At 39.4% G+C, this 18,278-nt stretch overlaps 1 protein-coding gene across 7 annotated transcripts in view; it reads right to left on the bottom strand.

Annotated features, from left to right (window-relative positions):
* Positions 1–2,403: 2,403 nt before the first annotated feature.
* LOC113676574 (uncharacterized) overlaps positions 2,404–18,278 on the bottom strand; it is a 37,546-nt gene continuing 21,671 nt past the window's right edge. Inside the window, exons 1-12 of one of the 7 annotated variants that reach the window (XM_089209352.1) lie at positions 17,925–18,055; positions 17,679–17,781; positions 17,033–17,205; positions 15,621–15,649; positions 12,558–14,653; positions 11,565–11,768; positions 10,615–10,723; positions 9,891–9,931; positions 9,577–9,753; positions 7,448–9,096; positions 6,557–7,090; positions 2,404–5,905 (exon numbers count right to left, since the gene is read on the bottom strand). In XM_089209352.1, the coding sequence (XP_089065478.1) occupies positions 5,893–5,905; positions 6,557–7,090; positions 7,448–9,096; positions 9,577–9,753; positions 9,891–9,931; positions 10,615–10,723; positions 11,565–11,768; positions 12,558–14,653; positions 15,621–15,649; positions 17,033–17,040 (4,860 nt within the window). In that variant the 5' untranslated portion in view covers positions 17,041–17,205; positions 17,679–17,781; positions 17,925–18,055 and the 3' untranslated portion in view covers positions 2,404–5,892. Of the gene's footprint in view, positions 5,906–6,552; positions 7,091–7,447; positions 9,097–9,576; positions 9,754–9,890; positions 9,932–10,614; positions 10,724–11,564; positions 11,769–12,557; positions 14,654–15,441; positions 15,650–15,871; positions 16,002–17,032; positions 17,206–17,678; positions 17,782–17,831; positions 18,057–18,278 lie in introns of those variants that run through there. The other 6 variants (XM_089209353.1, XM_089209358.1, XM_089209354.1 and 3 more) reach the window with 6 other exon arrangements.

The raw sequence follows: 18,278 nt of genomic DNA, 5'->3' as shown, positions 1-18,278 counted from the left end.
CCAAAATAAATGCCTCATTTGGTGCTCTAACAGGAAACTCCTGCACGTGGACATTTTCCTCATTTTTCGTATTTTTCCGAGCCCCGGCGAGAAATACCATGCATCTCGCAAAATAGTATTAAATGTTAAACCGCTCATGGGATAAGATTAATATAGTTGCTAAAACTGAGAGGTAAAATGGTTTACAGATACATATAACCATAGCAAATTTCCTCGAATATGATAGGTGGGTGAAATAGCCATATTCTTCACCTCTTCACTGCTGTAGAGGTGTAATCGTTCACCTGTAATCGGACAGTTACGTATCAACCAGTCAACAAACTGTGAGAAGATTGACGTGAAAAGGCATTATTACCTTGAGTAAATTTTTTTACTCTCGGAAATTGTAACGGTTACAATTGATTAGCAACAGGACCTCCTGTCATCCAGTCGGTCAGCAATCATACCCGTGATAGCCAAATCGGACTTCCGCTGGCGTTTCATCTGCATAATTACAGACCAAATTGGACGCTATGCGTTCCTATTACAATTACAGACTGATAACTGATATGATTCTCGCATCAAATACGTTTCTGTTTACTTTTTTCCTCGGAAACATGAAAAAATTGCCCAAAGGTCCGTTTACTCATCTGTCAAACATTGTCTTGATTAAAGAGAAATTAGTTATTCCCCGCGAGGAAATCAACCCAGTCGTGGATAAAACAGCGTGCGCAAATTACGAGCACTGTCCAATGACACAGACACGACGGGTGAAATAGAAGCATGGTGCGTACATTCTGTATTACCAGTTCATAACGACAAATCGCGTTCATAATAACTGTCATAGGTATTGACTTTAAAGTAGTAGTTTCTGGCAAATTTTTGGGATGCTTAGTTACGAAGCTTATCGATTTCCTACCATGGAACTGTTTAGAACATTCATTTGGTTTTGTAATTCTACCAGAATAGTTTTGTTGTAGGCCTCCGGAAGGTTCTAGAATATGTGGGGAATTTCTAAAAGGACTGTCGTCTAGGGATAAGAGATGCTGTTGTCAGCAGAGACGGGCTATCTGGAAAGCTACAGTGACAGAGAGCTATTGTGGCATACTTGAAAGATTCTGTACCTCGAGGAGATTTGGAGGCAACAGTGACTTTGCGTCGCGGTGAACTAAGTTAATATCTGTAGTAGGCTCAAGTACGTTATTGGAGAATTTTCGAAATTTTAGGAATTCTGACTTAGGACATGTTGCTCATTAAAGTAGTTGGGTTCGTCAGAGTGTTGTTCGGTTAAACTATACTGTTTCCTATACAGTAGTATAGCGACAATTTGGTCGAGCGCGTGGGCCGAGGGAAATTTGTCTTTGCAAGCAAGACTTCCACTGAGTTGAATCTCGCAAAGTTCTATTACCAAGTTTAAATGCAATGATAACAAAATCCAAAAACTCGCTTCTAAAATATGTAAGAAGAAATTACAAAAGTGCTATCTGATTTTCTGCGAGCCGATTTTTAGCTACTGCATTTTTCACCTACACTCTCAGACATTACAAATTGAGATACTTCTCCTCCATTCAGTGTTGCGCGGGTGAATCGCCAATGTTTCCATGCCATCTTGCAAAGCAACATTTAGAGCGGCAGGGAAGGCATTGGGTGTTCCAATATGTGTCTAGGAGTATAGTTTTCTAACTCTTTAATCTCAAGTTGATTGTGAATGGCTAAGGAGTCCACAGGACTTTCAAGGAGTTAATTTTTGCTCCATTTTCACCCGAGGTTTACAGGATTATTTTAAAGTACAGCAGCATGACGTAGAGGTGTAGAAGCGAACACGGAGATCTGGCATATGGGTCCTTTTTTTTAATTGCTACCTAAATAATTGTGTCACTGAGTGAGAAAGCCGAGTAAGTTAGCCTTGGATAATAAAATCAAACAGAGTTTTAAATACGCTTATCTGAATACGCGATTTTTAGAGAAGGGGATAGCGAGATTTGGGAAGTTATATTATCATTAAGAAACAGGATCTGGTTATTTTTATGGGTTCGTACAAGGCAGATCAAGAAATATTGCTCCAAAGAACCGAGTCCCGGGTGTAGTCCGGTTAAAAAGCAATAATAGCCCGCTTGATTTTTTTGTTGTCGAAAGCCGTTTTGAGACTCATTCACGATGTTTCACAGACGCGACGCATCAGTTTTCCTCTTGTGTAAGATGCTATACCTGTATTTACATTCATCAGCGATGTCTTGGTTTGAAATCTTTCCCAGCAGGGGTAAGAGACTTAAAATAGTACTAAAATAAAAACTGTTCGGATTTCGGGAAAGTGTTCTCAGGAAGGGTTGGATCAAAAGACCCTATTGACGACTACTGAGGGCCACTCCTGCAAACGCGGCTCAGTTCAAACGCCCACATAGAGCCAGAATGAATTACACCACATTCATAAAATCTCTCTTTAATTGCTTGACCAAACCTCATTCCAGTATAAGGTTTTTCAATTAATCAGTAACTCTAAATTGTCTTTTCATAGCATGAAACAGAAGAGGTTACGATAAATAACAAATGATCGAGACCCGAATCAATCTGCTTCTAACTACAGCTAAGGCAATTAAACTAGTTCTTTCCACTGGCCTCACTGTGATTTATCCACTTTCAGTATTACTAGACTCTCGACGGTAACCTGCGTACCTGCTGTACAAAGAGATGAAACGAAAGAAAGTCAAATTCAACTTGTAATGTTCCAAAAGACAGCTCTAGGCTGTAGAATGACCTTCGCCCACTTCTTCCCTATGTACGCCGGTCATCCGAGCGATGGAATAAACAAGGCAACGCTAGAGGCGAGCTTCCGAATGTTTGCCGAGCAATAGCCGGATAACATCGAAATTTGGTCTTTCTTTCGTTCCCAATCTCTCTCTTTTTGCCAGAGTTAACTAGTTATGAGCAATAACATTAGGAGGAGATAAAATATGGAATCACACCAAATTCAAAAATGTAGAAAATAAAAATCACATATTGGAAATAAAAATGTTATTATTTGTATATATATATATAAAAAAAAAAACACAAGAGCAAAAAGAATCTTGAAAACGTTGTTTTGAACGCAAAGGTAGTAAATAGATATAGTCCATCAAAATGAAAACTTTGCAAATTCCTGACATTTTTGTCTCCATTCAAAACAATTATGTTCTGAGTTGTTTCCCATCTTTGTCTAGTTAAGACTTCTGTATTCTTAATTTGTTATTATTAGAGCTTAATAATTACATTAGGCAGGGTCGGAAAATTACACAGAATCCATTGATTTAACTCCAATCCAGTATTCTATTCTAGTGCGCATGACTGACGACGAGTTATGGTCATGCGCAGTCCTAAGACTTTGGTCTCTGAAATCAAGAATACTAATAACAACATCAAAGTCACAAAAGTTAGACGCACATTCCTGATTGGGATTACAAAACTCACACAATTAGCGCATAAATTGTGCACCGTAAGGAGCGCCTCTCAACGATGTAAAAGAATTAAATACGATCACAGAAATGCTCTGGTTATAAATCGACCGCAAACTAAGACATTAAGGCTATCCTAGCATACACACGCACGTACACGAACGCGCGCACACGCACACGCACACGCACGAACGAATGTACACACAAGCATAAAAAAGGTCACCAACAGTGGCAAAACATGCTGTGTTCAAATGCAAACATTTTTGCTAGAAATACATATTAAACAAAAAAAAAACCATGCAGTAATCATATCCAAATGCTAATTTAATGACCACTATTTTCAGAGCGGCTCCCAAATTACACTCACCAGCAAAATATGCGTCTAACATTCTGTACCATACTTCATTGAGACCTATCACTTGAAGAGGGATGGTACGGTTACGAAAAAATGTTTACTTCATAATGAATAATAATAATAATACAAAACGAAAAAAAAAGAAAAAAAAAAAAGGAAAATCTTTCCCTTAGTACCACTGAAGTGAGAAGTACAGTTTGTCGCGCAGGAGTTTCCGAGACGTTGATTGGTCAAGTAAAAATGCGAAACAAATCAAGAGCGCGCTTTTCCAACCTGCTGCTTACACTTCTCGCCCCTACTGGTTGCCATGCATCGTTAAATGCCACGGACTAGCGGCACTATGAGATAGTGGCCACTTCTCAAATTATTCGGTTCATCCGATGCATTTGGATATTTTATCACCTAAGTTGCGAATTTATCGATCAAAGAGAAGCAAAAACTCGATTAAATCTCACAGAGCCGCCATAGCCTCCAGTGACTGAAGAGTCACGTAAGTCACGCTCATTCAGATGTAATAAAAAATTTAAAACACTCTCTGTTACGCAACTAATGTAAAGTTCTTTGAATGTGGAAAGGCAAAAATGACACAACCTTAATCATACTCACGCAATACTATCATTAAAAGCATAATTAGCTGAAAATCTGTCCTTCTAACTCCATACTGATACCTTACTTCATTAATCATTAAAATTCCATAACCACAGACTCCATACTATATAACTATCTATGGGCGATAAAAACAAATTAATCCATCATATGTACATCCATCCTCAAATCACTTAAGCCATCGCATTTATCTTACAACTATACACACCACGTCTCTGAACTCAATAAATAAAACACACCATACAACAAGTTCACTCAATAATGAACACGTGTCAGACGCCATTTTGAATGGAATCTTCCGAAGATGTTTCGAGTTCCTCCTTCGCAAACAATCGTTGAAGGACCGAGCACTAAATCAATAACATTCAAAATGGCGACTAACACGCAGTCAATAAATACCTTATGGTGACCAATAACAAAACAAGCAACAATTCGCACAAGTCTCCTTTGAAAATAGCAATATACCTTAACGGTAAGAAAGCTAGGCTAAGTACAGTTCTAAAACTGCTTTTGGCCTACACATAGCAAGACCTGTCTCCACTGCAACAACTTAATGGAAGTTAATTTACATATTTAACACTACATCATAAGCTTTCAGTAACACAAACACGAGAAGTACACCACTGCGGGGCGTACTAACTGAACTATATTAAACATGCAGATTCCAAGTTGCTAAGCGCCTGTTCAGTAAAAGTTCGCAGATGACATCAAAATGTGGTACGAACAAAAAAGGGGCGCAGCTGAGTGCGTCCCTGATATCCTCACTACATTTGACGTCTTCTGTTATCTGTTATTGCACAGACCCATGGCAACACGCAGTCTATTTGTTTTATTAGATAAAAGAAGCAGAATGTTAATGATGACGTCATCTATACGTCTGTCCTTAAATAGATCGTAAGTAAGAACCAATCAAATTGCGTGTATATTTCAGCTTATCATATAATGCTATAACGAAGTCCATTTACTGGAATCACAGCAGAAATCACCGGTGAAAGAAGATAAATAACCTGTTATGTATAGTTATGGGAATACCGTATTTCCTCGAATATATGTGAACGCTCTGATAAGCGTCCTTCCCAAAATAAGCGTCAACCCACGAGGTCATTCTGTCAAACAAGCGCCCCTCTAGAATAAGCACCCACCCTTTTCCCTTATTTCTTAAATGGTAGGGATACAAGGAAAACCTGCCACGGAATCAGTACAGGTGAATAATTTCTTGATAAGCACACAGCACACCCCTTGATTAAGCACCTTCCTCTATTGAGCGCCCCTCCTTTAAGCCGAAATTGTAAATAAGCGCCCAGGCATCTATTCGAGGAAATACGGTACTTTCCTATAGTAGTTAAGTGCTTTTTAGGGGGTGGACAACGTATGGAAGTCCTGTAAGTAAATGGCACTAAGTAACATACTTTATAGAGAGTCAATGTGTCCTACTTCTTGCCATTTGTATAGCTGTCCTTATATAAATTGAACGCACGTCAACTGGGTACTAGAGTTCGGCCAAACTACGAACATTTTATGCAATCATGTCCATGTACTGCAAAAGAGGACGATTGACTGTATTAACCTATAACTACTTACTGGTAGCTCTACATGACAGTACTACATGGCAAATATACCTATGCTGAGTTTTAAAACTATTTACGTTTGTCAATGAACTGCACTTTCGTGGATGATTTATCCACGAAGAGGTTTATATGGAGGGGAGGGGGGAGGGGGAAAAGACGTCAAAGGGAGAGGGAATGGTGGAACATCTCTTCCAAATTCTAGCGAAGCCTACTTCCCGTTAATCAACCGAGAAGCTTCTACTAAGAGGGGATAAAGTCCCACTTCCTCTGAGAAAGGGTAAGTTCCCATGAGGGACAAAAATATATATTCGGGAAACAAATAGCAAATATTGCGGTAAGATCCTTTAAAGTAACGAAAAGCCATAAAATTGGTCAGTTATCCTTGAGTCCTAAACTTCGAATTTCCCACCACTCTTACCAACTGGTATTTCAAATATCCAATTAGACGTCTCACAAAAAACAAAAAAAAGTGCATTATTATGTGTACTCTTAATGCAAAACTCCTGAAAAAGCTCAATATGTTTATCAGATCAGACAACCAAACACTTTAACACTGAATTTATGCAAGTCAATACAAAAAACAATACAAAGCACGATTTAGTATTTTAAGTACAGCTTACTTGCTATTTCCTCCACCACTCTTGTGCATGATCTTTTGTCGCACTTCTCGTATCTTGAGTTGCAGCGCTCCCTTCGTCTGGAAGAGATCTGCATTCCGCTGCTGACAGACAGTCGTCACTGCATCAGAAGGGAAGTAGCCATGATCCTGAAACAGCTGAAGAACCACGGCACGTCTCTGATCCATTGGCTTCTTATGAGGAGAGAGAGTGGGACTGCCTGGTTCTGTCTTGTCTTCCCTATCAGCATCCTTCAGTCCTTGTTCCAGGACGGCGACCTCTGCCAGCGCGTCAAGACTTGGCATGCTCGTTGTGCGGTGACCTGCGCCATGGAAGATTTCTTCTGATGAACCGGTACCAGAAGACGACCTTTCCTGAGAAGGTGATTGACTGCCAGAATCGTCAGCGTTCGGTTTACTTGCTGTCAAGACCCCACGCTTGTTGTTTGTTGACCTGCCATCCCGAGCTTGGCGATGGTAAGGTGAATATTCGGGAAGCTGCGCAAATTGCCTCTCGAAATTCACCTCAGATAAGACTCTGTAAAATAAAACAAAGGTTCGAAAATGATGGATTTGAGAACGGGCAGAATTTGATCACTTTTTGAGACTAAGCTCATAGCCCACAACCGAACCGAACGCCAGTTCCACAAACGCTTTCACCATAAGCAACCACAACCACAGCCTGTGTTCAAGATGACGGTTTAGTTATCAGGGCGCAGTCGTCTAAAGGTCGGACAGCGCTATCCAACGAATAAATTGCTATCCGATGGACAAGTGATAGCAAAACGTATAGCGTTATCCATCGTATGGAGTTTTATCCAGTGGATAGCGTTGCCCAACCTTTGTAAAGCATGACAGTTGAAATAAACAGATTATTCATGAAATGGGAACTTACTCCTCCATTCCGTCAGCTATAAACCTCTTGAGTATAGGCTTTCCTATTTGCTGGGTTGTGTGTATATCACTTCTCTCAAGATTTGCTTGTCCTTCGCTGCAGTTATCAGGCTGAGGCTTGCTGGGTTGTCTGTGGCTGCTTGGGTGACCTTGTGCATAACTTGTTGAGGTCGCAGCAGCCTCAGTTTTAGGAAAGGTCTCTGGGATACCTTTACCCCCTTTTGGGGACAAGAGGGACGCACTGGCTGACGGCACCTTCGGAGACAGCGGGGCGGATCGTGGTGGTACGTTACTGTTGCCGACATGAGCTTGTCGGTGATAGGAGCCTTGTGCTGGCTTTGGCGGGTTTTGTAGAAGTGGAGTACCTGCATGTAGTTCAGCGGGGCTTATATTGCAATAACCCAACCCTCCATGGGAGAGAAAACCTTGTTGCATACTTCGATTTGCCTCCATTTTTCCTGAAGGGTGTCCTGTTGGCTTTTTGGCGAGAAGAACTCTCTGGGATGCTTTTTCCCCACTGGGAGATGAGGCCAACAACGGAGGGGACAACATTGGTGCAATTGGCTTCAGCTGAACCCCTTTGGCAACTGGTGAAAGAGCCAGTGTAGTTTTACTACTTTTGTGAAATGGTGGAGCAGTGTGAGTAGCCACAGAGACTGTTAGGGGAGATAAGAAACTGGAATCCGAAGCACCTGCCCAAGCCACTTGATTGGCCAGTGGAACAGCGGTAGATACGCACGTGGCTCCTTGTGATTGCCTTGTTTCGTTTTGACCAGTGACTGGAACCTTTGGCGCACTTTCCATCACTTTGACGGTCTGACTTTTGCTTGGCTCCATCCCAGCATGACTGGTTCCTCTGTATGGTTTCACTTGTGATCCGTGTGCGGAATAACTTGTCGAAGACAAATTTGTAGCGGGAGAGTATTTGGTAAAGTTACTTGGGAATAGCACCGGTTGTGAAAATGACGCATGAGATACGTCAGATGTGCTCACAGCAGCTTTGGGGGCACTCTCATTGGCACACATCGCATTCTTAGAGCTTGCAGTACCACTGGACGGTTGGCTTGGTCTAAAAACTGAACCAGTTGGCTGAAAATAGCCACTGACTTTTAGTCCTGGAGAGGACGTCTTTGCCATCGGCAGCTTTGGGCGTACGAACTGACTGCTCTGCGATGGTGCAGTTTCAGTGGTTCTGTCCATACTTTTATTTGAATGAGGTAGCCCTTTTGGTGCCCTGAAACTAAAGTCCACCACTTTGGAAGCCGTTTTGCCAGAAATGTCCCGTGAGTGATTTTTAGAGATCATTTGTTCATAGATGTTCGGGGTCACGGCTCTCTTGGCAGGGAATTCAATAGGGGAATACCTGATCTTGCCAAGGTCTGGTGTCTGGCTTCGTCTTGCCGTAAAAGGTACTGGAGAGAACCTCTGCTGTGGAAACACCCTGTTGGTCAGCTCCTCCTCATCGGAGTCATCCGACTCTTTGTCATTAACATCAATGTTCTCATTGCACATCAGTTCCTCGGAGCCAATATCATCATCCTCTGATTCACTCATCCCATCATTGGTCCCTTGTTCAAATGTGATGTGTTTATTGTTTGACACTGAGGGCTTCGTTGGTGGGTTGGTCTTATCATCTAACTCGGAACACATCTGAAATGAATCGAAAGAACATTAGTTTAAGAAAACGCTATTTAGCATGATGTTTTACTGATGTTTGTTGTATTAAAAACCAGTCAAAAACTTAAGGAAATTACAGTTATTTAGTATCAAATATTAAACAATTTCAAGGTATGTTTTTCTTCCTAGCCAAGCCTGATTTGATTGATATATTTCAAATACCACAACAAGAAACAAAAATTTGAGCAAAGCCTGTAACTCCCACGATCTGATTGTTAATTCTCCCCTCTAGCTGCTTAGAATTTCCTTGTAAAATAGTTACAATAATAATTATTAAATTATTTGGTGTTAGACCAAGATAGGGACTTCTACCTGATCATTTTGAGTATTCTCATGACCTGTAAGATGGATAATGTATGGATATTGTAAGGAGAAACTACATGTTAGTCACTCATGGGAGTGACATCTGAAATAAAGAACTCGTGTTCATCCAGGTGTAACAGTATAGACTACCTGTGCAAGCTCAAAGAGTGAATGCTGTGTTGTTGGGACTGGCTGTGGGGTGTAGGGCCTGTGTACAGCTTCCTTCAGACATGGATCCTGTTCATGTGCTGGTGTGCTCAATGAACGTTTACTTCTGAGCCTTGGTTTAGTATCCATTGTTTCGTCATTCTCATTGTCAAAAACGCCCTGTAAAAGCAATTATTGATTATCAAATCTGTTTAAAACTCAGAAATAAAGTCAAAGATAACGAAAGTGACCAAAAAAAATCACTATCACCACCCTTGATGTAATGTACTGTAAATGACAGAGATATTTGTTCTTACCTCTTGTTCTTCATTATTGTTTAATTCCCCTCCATCTCCCCCTAAAGTCAGAAAGTCGAAAATATGAAGACCATGTCAAAAATAACTTACACTGCATTGTACAAAATCAAATTTTAAGGAGACAATGGACATCATTTGTCTGGTGATTAAATGCCACTGCACAAGGAAATTAAATTCTCAAGGCCTAGCAAAATCAATGAAGTTCACTCACTGCTTCAAATTACCTCATTGTCAGATATAACATTCAATTCTTAATAGTGGTAATAGGACAGAGTGGAGCTCAATTTGGTCTGTAATCATATGTCTGAGTGATTGACAAAATCCGACAGCTACAAAGCAGAAGTCCGATTTGTTAATCATGAGTGTGATTACAGACAGAATTGGACAACACAAAGTCCCATTACCAATTAATCAAAACCATGACAACATTTGAGAAAGTAACTAGACATTGGTTACATGTTTTCATAAAAAAAAAGAACAGTTGACTTGGTGAAAAGCAAGACAACAGTGCATGCTTGTAATGCATTCTGTCTACTTACACAGGCATGATGTGTAAACTGTCCCTTTAATGTCCTATTATACACCCCAATAAGCTATTCAAGCTCTCATAATGCATCATTTAAAAATAGCAATTGAGTTTATTGCCATAATCTCTCATAAATTAGTAGATAAAAGTACCATTATCTGTAAAGAGTGTTGATGCTGGGTACAGATCTGTACTTACCCACTGAATCACTTGACTCTGTTCTGTCAGAGACTTTGCGAGGAGACTTCTTTCTGTCCTTTGTACACCACTTCCAGTGTGGGTAAGCCCTAAAATGAGCTTCTTTGACCTTACAACAATTAATACAAATATTGATAATAACTAATAGGCCTTGTTTTTTAGTTGTGTACTTAGTTGCCAAGCCTTTGATTTGGAGTGAGGCTGAAGTTGACAATGTTGTGATAGAGACCAGTATCTAGTTAGCATGATAACAAAGTAATTTACCTTTGAAAGGCAGCAAGGTTTGTATCATAACAAGGTCACCCTTAGCCTCATTCCAGTTCAAAGGCTTGGCAACCAAGCACGCAACTGTAAAATAGACTATTATTGTTAATATTACATTGGCAATAGAACAAATAAATCACACTGTTATTGCTGTAATGAAGCCTTTGGGGAGATCTCTTGATTTGGAGCTGAGGGTTGTGGTGGGAAGGAGTTTCTCAGCTCAAGAACCAAACTTCAAGTTATTACCATCTTTTTTTTAACAAATCCCAGTTTTAATGAATACTGAGTCACATTTAGCATCATAAAAAAACTATTACCAGCACCCTCATTGATCAAAAACCCATAGTGTATTGCAGGACTACATCCATGGGAAATTTTTTTGTTTTAATTTAGTTTATTAAAGCAATAAACCACACTTTTCATAGTTTTACCAATGTAATCACCCACTTGGGATGTTGGGAAAACACTAAAGCATTTAAGTCATGAGCTGTAGGCAAATGATTTTAAGAAAAAGTTCTAGTGCTCTCTTAACATCTTGCATGGGTCATTATGCCTGTAGACTATGAGAAAATACAGTTTAATGCTTTAGTGGCAAATTTGAAAAAACAAACAAAAAGACAAACTAAAAAAAAGACATGCAACATGCAATCAGGTACAATTCAGCATGACTCAGTCATCAGACTCACCTGGGCTGCAAGGTCCACATATTTCTGTTTGTCTTTAGCAGGAAGGTTGTACCACCATTCACCCAGAATCTTACTCACAGTCCTGTTATCTTGGTGAGGGTGTTTCTGATGAACAAGAGCCCTGTGACGCTTGCTAAAGATCATAAAGGCATTCATTGGACGGCGAATATGTTCCTTCTCCTGCTTGGCTTGATAACTAGGTGCCTTACAATTAAAAAAGGACAAATGTCAAATTACCAAAGTAAAATTGTTTCAGAGAAAAAATTTTGCCAACTATCAAATTATTACAATACCTGATGCAACCAAGCATATCAATATTGCTTAATTTAAATGGTTACATACAATTCACTTAACATTATGCACAGAATTCCCCATATTTCACATAAAATGAAGGGTTTTGGAGAGTAACCATCTTAGAAGATTTTATGAACTTTTAAAGAAAGTGGCAAAAAATTAAAACTGCAACAAATTTTTCTTCTATTTTAATCAAGGTTTTACTAATATCAAACAAGACTTATGGTTGAGAGATGATCACTTCAGTTGCTGAAACAAGCAAATCCAGAAAAAGAAAGGGGGTTTAACATTGCAGCTAGTTGTAACCATGTTCAAGCAAATAAACAGACCTAGGGAATTATGTATGATGGCCAGCTATCAAATTAGAGTAGGTTGCAACATTCTGTAATAGTAAGAGGAGATTTTAGACCACAATTGTTTACACAACCAAATTACTTTTTGAAGTCTATTGAGAATTCAGTCAAGAGGACACTTAGGGTCTAATGTTTCTCTTGACCCTTCAAATAATAAATGTTGCATCTTTGAGAATTCCATAATTAAAAGAGTGAAGAAAGGGTAATTGTATACCACTGAGTTTACAGAAATTAAGTATCATCCCCATAAAATTATGGTGATTTTTTAAAAATATTTTACATATTGATTTCTTAAAATTTTACGTTTTATTCCATTATTTTATCATATTCTTGCCATGCTACTTACCAGTATCTTGGCAGGAGGTTTTCCTTCATCCTGAGAACTAAAGGAGGTGGACCGTGCTCTTTTCCTTGTGTTTGGTCCACTAGTGACAGATGTTTTGTTTTCTAACTTCCTGTCCCCTCCTATACCATGATTAGCACCTTCACCTCCTACCAGTGACATACTTCCTGGGTTTTCATTTCTGTCCATTTTAGTCAGCTCATTAGTGGTGCTTTGTCCTCCATGTGATGAGACATTAACATCGTATGTTTCCTTCTGATGCGAGCTGTTCACAGGCACATGGTAGAGTTGCGGTAACAAACACTGCCAGGGATAGACAGAAATCTGAATTGTATTCAGTTGAACTGGAGGTAATATCACTTTAGGAGTTAACTCTGTTGGTTCAGTTTGTCTATCTTTTGTGTATACATCTTGATCCTCCTTTGGTTGCAAATTCTCTTCCAATTTTACTTCAGTACCATCTTCCACAGTTTCCGATGGAGAATTTTTGTCATCTTCACTTTCCATTGTTTTCTCCTGATCAGATTGACCTCTCTTGTTAGTATCTTGTGAGAAAGGGACAAATGTACTGTTTGAAGTCAATGGCAGTGGCTGGGCAGGTATTGGAGAGTACATCACTCTTCCTGCTTTATCTCTGGGTGGTGTAATTGCTGATGGTGCAGGTAATGACACTGTCCTTTTGCCTGTAATTGCTGGAGGGATACGGGGAATGGGGGAAAATGAGCGACATGTACCTGCTGGAGGAGAAATAGGAGAGAATGTTCTCTTTGTTGGAGTAATGGGTGAGAGCAATGGTAAAGGAGACATGAGGGATGATGTGTTACTAGCACGACTTCCAGACTCTTCACGACAGAGAATACCAGAATCTGGACTAACTGCATTTGATAATGACACACCATTTGAGAAGAATGGTGAACGAAGCTCTGCACTTGAAGACCTTCCTGATCGTGGTGTGGTTGTAGCCCAGGTTTTCACTGGTGTTACAGAACGATGCTGGCCTGGTGTTAAGCTGCGGTTATAGCAGTTACCATATGGTGATGGAGATGGGGACTGACCCGGAACTGGTGAAATGGGTAAAGGTGTGGCTGGGTTAGAAAATGGTGTTGCACACCTGGAATTACTCAGCGACACCAATGAAAAAGCCGCTTCTGCTTCTTTATTATTCAAGTCTCTGTAATGGTAATTTCCTTTGCTGGATACTTCTCCTTCCACACTTCCCTCACTTTCATTTCCAGATTCCCATGTGAGCTCTTTCCCATGTAATTTTCCTTTTTTCTGTCCTGGAATCCCAACTCCTTTTGTCAATGACTTGCCCTTTAATGACAAATGACGAGAACAATAACCTCTTCGCTGAGATTCCTTGTTGCATCCTTCCCGAGAACAAAGCCGTCTCCACTGTTTCCCATTAAATTTTTTGCGCACACCATTCTCTGTTTGAACAATGTCCCCCTTCTTGTATTTCTGTTGTGTGGGAGTTGGCGTGCGAGAGACAATGTTTTCTGCACGGTTTACACTTACAGGCCGTCTTGGAGTTTTCTGTCGGTTATTAAATTTTTCAAATCCACTCTCTATTTCCTCATCAGAAATGGCACTGTCTGTATTTTCCTCTTCAAGCAAATCATTGTTTGCAACATTGTTGTTTTCTGGAAAAGCCAAATGCCTGACAACAGTTGAAGATGTTGCATGATTAATGTTTCCTTCAGAAAGATTGCTTCCACTTGGAATCCTCTTTAGAGAATTTCCTTCCTCACAAGCCTTTTTCCTCTTCTGTGGAGATTTCGGTTTAAAATCTGAATCTTGTGGCATAACAGCTGGCGTGGAGGTGCACTTGGCAGGAACAAAGGGACGTCCGTCCATATTTCCGTTTCTGTTTCCCTTTTCATCTCGTGCATACAACTCGTGTGTTTCACTGTGCGATTCTTGGTCAATTTCTTTCGATAGATTTCGTTTGGCCGAATTTCTTGACAGTTGATTGTTGACATTGGAAATATCTTGATTATCACATGGAGCGATCTTTGTATCTTCTGAGGCAAAACTGTATTCATTTGATTTTTTTCCAGGATTTCCACGCCGGACTCTCGCTTTCCGATTCATGTTCTCTGCAGGACAAAACATTTCGTTAGTATTAACGATGAAAGCGAGAAAATTAACGGCATCGCTAAATAGATTTTGCATAAAACAAAGTCAATTTTGTTCGAATTCATGAATATACATTTTGGTGTTTTTTTCCTACAAGGTTCCATAGATAGTCACATTAGCTATTTTGGCGTATCGGAAATTGAACGATTGAATAAAACCATCTTGGGTGAACGGAGAAACTGCCATTTTTAAAGCAGAATGTTTCAAAATGTGGATAGGTCTCGGTTGTACACTAATTACAAATTCAAGGAAACTAAAATTGACGTACACGACATCACAGGACGTGTACTACTAAAAAAGATTTGCTTTCGCTCGATTGTCGCCAAAATCAGCAGGATTTTATTCGAGTGGATAAATTTCTTGAAGAATCGAGCAAAAGGACGGCCAGAATAAAGGTTTTAAACGAAGCTGCGATTTTAACGGTATGACAGCTAAAAACAAGGTGACACAGGATACATCTGAATATTGCGTTTAGCATGAATATCCGCGATGCTACTCTTCATAGGATCGAACCGTAAAGTCAACCATGAGATCTTGTGGAAAAGTACTACTACTTAGACTAAGATCTCTTTAAACATCGAAGTTGCACCGAACGCTGAAAGATGTGAAGAACAACGGCTAAGATCAGCTGCGATTTTCTAACGAACCAGCTGACAAGCTTCTTTTGAAGGAGCCATAAATAGGATTTTGGCCGGATTTCGATTTGGAGATAAATTTGCTCAAAAAAATCTTTAAACAGGTCCTTTACCTTGATTTTAAGCTGATAATTTCGATCGGTACATAACCTTGGCCGTCCGGTTTTTTACGGTTCGCAACACAATAAAGTTGCAATCATGAATGGAACAAAAAAATGTCGCTCAATAAGCCCAGACTTGTCCGCTCGACGTAGGATTATCAAGTGGTGTGTAGTAAAAATTTCGAATTTACCTTTGGCGCTCAGATCCTCATCCACGTTCCTGCCAAATAAGGAAATAGTTGTGTTAGAAAATATCGAAATGAAAAAGGAACCGAGAAAAATCTACAAATCGAATACGTGTAGATAGCTCGAGTTACAAGGTCGTAGAGGGAAAAAATTTGCTCGTAGCGCACTGGAGTAGCGGTCAGATACAATATAACATCAAAACAACATTACGGAGAATCGATTGTGGAAAACAAGGTCATATCTCTGTAATACAAACCTGGAGTCACAATACAGAATGGAGAGAATTCAATTCGAAGGAAAGTAGCCCCGCTTGAGGCGAACGATCGCTCTCGTACAGAAACATTTCGAAAATAAACCGTGAATTTGCTTGTCTTTCTGTGAATGGAGCCGTTCTCGACGCTGATTGGCCACTTGGTAAACTCATTCACATGTGTGACAATTGTAAAAATCTAAACAAAGCTTCTGGCCAATAAACGCTGGGCAACGATTAAACGCATAGAGCATCTTTCTGCGCGAAAGTCCAGAGAATCCAGATCGCTACGTGATGACATGTAAAATCACTCACGAGAAAACTAATTTTAACAAAACAAAAAACAACCTATCCAAAAAGGCATCAAAAATTTGGTATGGCTATTACACGTCTGCGCGAACTAACATAAAGCATCTTGGCAAATAAGCACAGTTGTCTAGTTGAAAATCATGAATTATTCTCGGAGCCAAAAGGCAGAAAATTATCATATAGTAAGCCTGTCAACCAGAAAGGTGTCTTCGTTATTTCTATTTTATGAATCATCCCAGCAAACATTTTCTCTCATATTCACGTACACAATTCACCTTTTCGTGACAGTAACAATTAAATTAATTCGCCCCCTCCGGTTCCATTTATAGTTTCCCTACACAGAAAACAGAACTTAAAATATACATGAAGAAGCTTTTCCTTTTCCACGGCATTGCGTGTGCTTGTAGTGGTTTTAGCACTATTTGCACGCTGTGAATATTTGAAACAAAACGAAAATTGAAAGAGCATGTCGTATTTCCCGTCGAGAATTGTGTGAAGTTGAATACTACAACTTTTCTAGAAATATCTTCGGTACACAAAGAACATATCCGGGATTAGAAAAGGCGAAAGTTCAGTCGAACAGGTTACAAGGACATCGTGTTTTGTTACAACTTTACAACGATAATAAATAATTCTGTTTACAGCAATATTACCATAAAACAGATTCGCATTTTCGGAAACAAAACAGCCATGTATGAGACGGAAAAAGTGGATCGGTGTTTATCAAAGTCTATAAATTACGTTGTTTTTCAACAAAATCCTAATTTGTTCGACAATTGTCACCCCCTTTATTTCGAAATGTTGCGGAAGGTTAAAAAAATATTAGACATAGATAAAAACTGACAAAAATATACTAACAAGGGCATGACTTGTGGGTGACTATCCAGTTCCTTTCCACTGAATCACACGGCGATCACAAGATGGATAACGAACATTTAAACTTCAGACATTGACCTAAATCACATGAGCAGTATTTCGTTTTGGCTCTTGAACCGTCAGCTCCCTACCTTGACTGAATAGATGCTTGAGATCTGAAATTGAATGTTGTTCAAATCACTACTGATTACTGGTCATACAGCGATGAGACAGCAAGCTCTGGTTAAAATTAGAGATGACGAAAGTGACGTGCGTTGAGCGAAAATGATTAGTTTTTGTACAGCTTGTTTATTTGCATTTTATTTTATTGTGAACGTGCTTTTGATAAACCGTAAGAAGCATATCTATGCACGAAATTTCAACAGCGTAGTTGAAAGCACTTGCGTTTACGTGTTTTGAAGGAGAAGCCCGGGAAAACCCTCACTTTTGTCTTCTCCAGAGGTAAAACAAAGTAAGGCATATTTTGGGTTATTCTCGAAAATAACCCTTACTGAACTACTGTGCAAAACCCAAAGGAAAAAGATGTTTCTGGATAAAAATCACGTCGACCAACTGTTTGTTTACACAGCAAAGAACATTAAAACCTAAACATAAACTACAAAATAACAATAATGGTAAAAAGAAATACCTCGTAAGGGTTGTATGAGTCTCCCTATGTCTCAGCCACCCTCCTGCTTCGGAAATATCCCTTTCCTTATTTCATTCAAGCTACAGACTGTTGTCAGTGATATCTATTCCAAGGGAATAGGAGAAAAGGAAAATCGAATATATTAATGCTTACCTTGACCTACGAAGCCAGTAAATGAATGGCTTTCAGCTGTCCTCGCCCAAAATGACATGAATAAATTCTGTTATTTAAAGTAGAATTGCTTACTGATTTGCTAGTTGCCCCGTAATGTTTCCTCTTTTAAAACAAATTTCGGGATTTAGTAATAAAGGTATCCGTTTTGGCTTCGTCTTATAAGCTCCATTCTTTCAAAAAGTAATTTTGTTAGTAGCATAGGTCGATGTTATTTTAATTTTTAAAAGCAAAGTGAAAACAACACGTCATCAATAATTAATACAGCTCTGTTTAATATGCGAGTTCAATCTTGTGATGATATCATTTAAATGTTAAACGCTATTACTTTTTTAGACTGATGTTCTATAAAACCTGGCTGATTCCTAAGAATCATATGGTTGTCGGATATACTCAGAAAACCACACAAATTTACTTGTTATGTAATAA

Source organism: Pocillopora damicornis, chromosome 6 (assembly GCF_964200805.1).
Source record: "Pocillopora damicornis chromosome 6, jaPocDami1.2, whole genome shotgun sequence".
In the NCBI taxonomy this organism is placed as follows: Eukaryota; Metazoa; Cnidaria; class Anthozoa; order Scleractinia; family Pocilloporidae; genus Pocillopora; species Pocillopora damicornis.
Note: the sequence above shows the minus strand (reverse complement) of the source record. Positions and strands in the feature narration are given on the sequence as shown.